Below are 5,531 nucleotides of genomic sequence, written 5' to 3'. Positions count from 1 at the left end.
TAGCTCAGTATCTGGTTACTGATTTCTTAGGACTGCTCTTGTTTTTATCCTAACTCTCCTGTTATCTTTTATACTTTACTTATTGTCAGCAATCAGTGTGATTTCAGAGCATGTGACCAGGCAGACACATGTTGAAGAGTAGGAACGGCTATCAATTTCTCCTCCCCAGCTACATGAGGTGGGGGGAGAAGAGAGATTTAATTCAAGTTTGGGGCTGATTGAGGAAGCCTTATTAAATTTCCAGGAATATCCAGATTTATCCATTAGCTACACTCTACATAAGGACAGGAAGACTTAACCTCTTCAACCTGTGAGCACACCCTTGAAGAGTTATTGCCTAAAACCAGCCCCAAATGCTGAAGACTCAGCACAGCCTTTTACATAACAGTTCTGTGCCCTAAGAGTAGCTTCATGTCATGCCCCTTCCATGTCTTTGGCAGTAGGCTGCTTATGCAAAACCGTGCAGGAAGATTTGACCTGAAGAGCATCATCTGACATTAGAGGCACAATTATAAGCCTCTTACCCTCCTCTAGTGCTGAAGGGTCTTTACCTTGATGCCTGTTGGCACACTCCCAGTAAAAGAAACCTTGGCCACATCTGGGTGATGGCACAGAAACTGGCCGGTGGCAGCTCCACCTTGCACCACATTGAACAACCCTTTGGGCACACCAGCTTTGCTGAAGATCTCTGCCAACATCACCACTGATATGGGGGCGAGGGGAGAGGGCTTGTAGACCATGGCATTACCTACAAGAATCCAAAAAAACAGGAGGGGGGAGGTTAAAACTTGAAAAGCTTGGAAGGTAGGAAGGGAAAATTATTTAGACAGATCACCCACACGGAAGAAGAAAAGAGCTTGATTTCAATAAGCATCCAAAAAGTACAGGGGCAGGATCCAAATCAAAGACTTGAAGTAACGGATTGACATGGCGGACAACGCCGACTGCATCATTCTCAGCAGTGACCCTGTACCAGTATGGTACCTGGTACTAGAAAACAATCCAAGAAGGAACTGGGGCAAAGATTTTGCACTGATTTCTTCCTTCTTCTGTACACCACTGTTTAGCATGACCCCTTACTTGCTTGGTCTGAGGCAACAGCATTCCTTCCTGTCACACTTCTCCCTCAGCTCCCATTTACTGACTTTCTCACGTCCTTTTCTTGGTTTTCTTCCTCTCCATGCCACAATCACAGTCTTCAATCCCTGCCTAGGAGCCCATCAGTTTCTTTACTAGCCACCAAGTGCACTCCTAGTCCATAAACACTTATCCCCAATCTTTCCTTCCCCTTATGATCCCTCACTCCTCAAAAACCTAAACACACAGGGTGGGGTCTCTATTACCGCATGCCAAGGCTGGGGCAGACTTCCAACAAGCAATCTGAAAGGGGTAGTTCCAGGCTCCGATCCCAACGCACACCCCAAGTGGCTCTCTTCTAGTGTAAGCAAAGGACCCTCCAGGAAGCTGGACGTGCTGACCTGAGCAGGAGAATGAAAACAGACAGAAAATTAGGGAAGCATGAAGCACAACACCTTGCAGCTCCATCAGCCAGCGCCTGGTGCAATGTCCTATGTCCTTGTTAATATGGGACATAACAAAGCTCTCCTACCCCCTGCTTACTGAAGGTGCACACTGAAGTTGCACCTTTTTCAGTCACATATTGGATCAGCACCAATAAAAGGAAAATTAACATTACCAGCCACTAGCTTTTTTTGGCCAAATGTCACCAATAAATGCCGTGTGCATGTACACAGCTGCACCACGAATGCAGCCTGGCAGCTTGAAGAGCAGCCTCCTGCTGGTAAATATGTAGGAGGGAAGGGGCATGGGAAGGCAAATCGAGACTCCCATGGTGAGGGAGGGAGAGAGTGGGTCAGGGGCAGCCACTGCCTGGCCAGGGCAGTGAATGCAACCACAGGGCGAGGTGTGGGACAGAGCTGCTGGGATGTAGGGAGGGGGGTGGCTCCCCGCCACTGTGTGCAGCCCCAGGGGAGGCATGCGGGGGTACGTGCCCCCCAGATTTGTGCGTGACGCAAAGGCAGGCTGCTCTCTGAGGGCTCAGGGCCACAGGCTGAGCCAGCCTCTTCTCAGCAGGGGGCTGGGCCAGGGATTTGCTCAGAGCAGGAAGGGGCCAGGTAGGCTCAGCTGCACAGGATGGGCAGTGGCAGCAGCAGCAGCAAGGAGACTTGGGGGCCTATGGCCACCCCAAAATTACCCATAGCCCCCCCAGAGCTACCCTGCACAACTGAACCCACCCCACCTCTGTGTGCCTGAGTGCAGGCCTAGCCCAGTCCCCCTGGGCAGGAAAAGTCTGGTGCAGCCCCTGTCCCCAAGCCCACAGCCCACCCTTGCCCCATGCACAAATCAGGGGTGGCACATGCCCCCCTTACCTCACCTGAGGGGTGCATGCAGAGACAGGGAACTGCCCCCACCTGGGCTGACCAGCTGCCTGCTGCCATTCTGGCCCTAGGGTCGCATTCACTGTCCTAGCTGAGCAGCACCTGCCCCTACCCCACTCCCTCCCTTACGGTGGGGGCCTCTATCTGCCCCACTCCCATGCCCCTTCCTCCCCATAGACTTACCGGCAGGATGCTGCTCTCCAAGCTGCTGGGCTGCATTCCTGTAGATTGGCTATTAAATTGGGATTGGCCAATATGGCTGGTAAATAATCAGCCACCCGCATCAGCCAAGAAAATCTTTATTGGTACACCCCTAGTACACACAAGTTACTAGGGACCACTAGCCTCACAAAGGAATTTCTCAAAAAAGTCCAAGTACCTGAGTCAAGAACAACTCTATTTTTTAGTGAACTCAGAGAGTGAAAGCTCCACAGTGCCATGAAAAACAGCAAGGGATTCGTAGACTGGTACTGAAGACATACTTCACCAGGTACCTAGAACTCCAAGGAATTTGACTGGACTTAGTTATAGAAGCATAGGAATGGCAGTGCTCTCTTAGTCATCAAGCCCAGTCCCCTGCTCTCAGAGGCCCTATATATCATACAGCCCCTTTCACAACTAGTTCCCTTCTATCATGCCAGCAGTGACAGTATGGTCTTCTGATGAAGACAGTGAATCCAGATTTCCTGGGACCATCTCATTTCCACCTCTGCCAGAAAACCCTGTCCATCTTCTGCAGGGAGCCCTCATCCTCCTCTGCTTTCATTCTCCCTCTGTAGAGAAGGGGAAGACTCCCTTTCCCACTCTTCTTTATTTAAATTAAGCTCCTCACAGCAGGACCTGACTAGGAAAGAGAGCAAGAATGTACGCGCGCATGTGTAGCTCTTCATATAATGGTGCCCTGATCTCAGCTGGGACCTCTACACTTGAACAGTGATCACTTTCATCTGATACCTGCTCTTCCCCAGTTTCATCTTTGTCCAGCTCTGTATTTAAGACTCTGTGGCAAAGCCTAGGTCAGCAGAGCTCAACAAGTAACACCACTGGCTCGAACTAATTTCTTCTATCACACTACAGCATCTCTGGGACAAGGTAACCAAGTTCAAGTTCAAGCCTCTGTAATGGAGCCATTGGATTAGATTAGTACAGATTCACATCCCTGTTCAATTCTTGCCCAACACCCTTGAGACGCTTAAGAAAAATCTCTGCTGTATTGCCAATCTGATCTCAAACCACAAATGTCCTAGGTGAGACTGTATAAGGATGCAGACCACTGCCCCAAGGTATTCAACACAAGTCCAGAACTCGAGATGGAGGGTGAAGATCCATTCTGTTAATCATTCTGAAAAAATCCAGCTACAGGCAAACAGACTCTCACTCAGTTATCAATCAGGCGAAAGCCCCAGTTCTGGGAGTTACATGCATCTAGGGAGTTGGAACAAAAGGAAACAGAGTAGTGGTTTCTGTAGATGGGCTTGCCCGATAAGATCTCAAGGCTGGGTCGACTCAAGTAATTCTGTCCAAAGGTATAAACCAGATAGGTTCCAGATAAAAACCCTGTAATGCAGAGCTGCTGTCTTTGAACAACTGTGAAACACCCAAGTGAAGTGACACAATCCTGACATTGAATGTTGTCTAACGAGGTAGTCAGCACTGACCAGGACAGCTAAATCCAGCACTGAGCCAACCACAAGATCCTTGTTCCAATGGGGCGCCATGACTACAAACAAGGCCCTACAGGCTTTTATGCCCAGAACACTGGAAATTACATGGACAATGCTTCAAGTGCAAAAAAATGAGATGCCTTTGACCTTGCTGTCAACAGCCTTTCTGGGTGGAAATTAAAAGATCTCCAGTACTTAGAAAGAAAAGAAAAAGAAAGAAACTGCCCCAGCAGTAGCCCATATCCCTAGCAGCATAGCCAATTGTTTCTCCCACAGTGCAACAGAGAAGCACACATACAAGGTCTTGCTACATGCTGAGTCAGCATCTTGCCCATCTGGTCACTATTTCCTGGGTCAAATTCTGCTCCAATCTAAATCAGAGGCAGTCCTAGTGGAATCCCTGTAGTCAAACACATTTTAAGTGGAACAGAGCTGTGGCTCCTCCACCATGTCTAACAACCACCATAGGACATTGCAATATCCTGGATGAGAAATCAAAATTCTATTCCAGTCAAATAGTCCAGGACTTCTAACAGGCCAAAGACTTATTAGGAAGTAACTCAATAGGTCCCTGGTATACTACAGTGACAATTCCCAGTTATGGAAAATGAAGGCTCCACTAAATAACAACTAGTACAGCTCTCACCTGCTAGAGACCCTGCCAGCCCTGCATAATACTCCAGGGACTGCCAAGATATATCAATGTCCACTCTGGCTTCAAAGATGGATTTCCCATTGTTGATGGTTTCCATCTTGGCAATTTCATCCCTCTGTTCCTGTAGGTAGAGCAAAGAAATAACATCAGAGATACAGTGATGCCACCAATAGCATGCTAGCTGCTTTTCAAAATGGATGAAGACAATCCATGCCATCAATAATGCCTATTCTCATCTACAACATGAGCTTTCTAACCAGAAAACTGCCGATGTCTGCAAACATTTTATTCTTGCTTCACACTCTGCAGGAGCAGAGGGAGCAGGGTGCACGTGTGCCACACGTGTACCCACCTTACCTCGGTGGCGAAGGCAGCAGCTGCAGAGGAGACGGTGGCAGGGGCAGCAACAGCTGATTTTCTCCTAAGGTAAGCGGGGCAGAGGGTACAGTGCAGCTGAGGCGGGTCTAGAGGGGAAGCCCTCCGGAGCCCTCTTAGCTTGCCCGACAGGGAGCTGTGCTCCTGAGCTGCGCGCGGGCAGCGCACACGAACAGTGCACGCAAACAGGTGTGCTCTGTAAGGGCATGCCAGTGTTTGCGCCGGCATTCGCATAAGGCGGGCGTGAGGTAGCTGCCCAGAGCGGCACCTCCAGCAAGCAAAAGCAGCAGGCGCAGCTCTGCAGACGTGGTGCAGATGCAGAGTCCACCTGCCAGGGGCTCTGCCCGGGCGCTGCCGCCTGTCATGGGCTCCGAGACCTCCACCCAAACAAAGCTCATGGCGGGGGTCGGTGGCCCCTTGCCCCCTGTCTGGGGGGGG

General features: G+C 49.8%; 1 protein-coding gene across 1 annotated transcript in view; it reads right to left on the bottom strand.

Annotated features, from left to right (window-relative positions):
- Positions 1-5,531, bottom strand: part of ALDH9A1 (aldehyde dehydrogenase 9 family member A1) — a gene marked incomplete at its 5' end in the record, with an annotated part of 20,356 nt that overhangs the window by 12,740 nt on the left and 2,085 nt on the right. The window contains 3 exons of the mRNA XM_019528353.1: positions 552-748; positions 1,344-1,478; positions 4,710-4,839. Of these exons, the coding sequence (XP_019383898.1) occupies positions 552-748; positions 1,344-1,478; positions 4,710-4,839 (462 nt within the window). The remainder of the gene's footprint in view (positions 1-551; positions 749-1,343; positions 1,479-4,709; positions 4,840-5,531) is intronic.

This window comes from Gavialis gangeticus, unplaced genomic scaffold, assembly GCF_001723915.1.
Source record: "Gavialis gangeticus isolate Ggan-Ray unplaced genomic scaffold, GavGan_comp1, whole genome shotgun sequence".
Taxonomy (NCBI): domain Eukaryota; kingdom Metazoa; phylum Chordata; order Crocodylia; family Gavialidae; genus Gavialis; species Gavialis gangeticus.
Note: the sequence above shows the minus strand (reverse complement) of the source record. Positions and strands in the feature narration are given on the sequence as shown.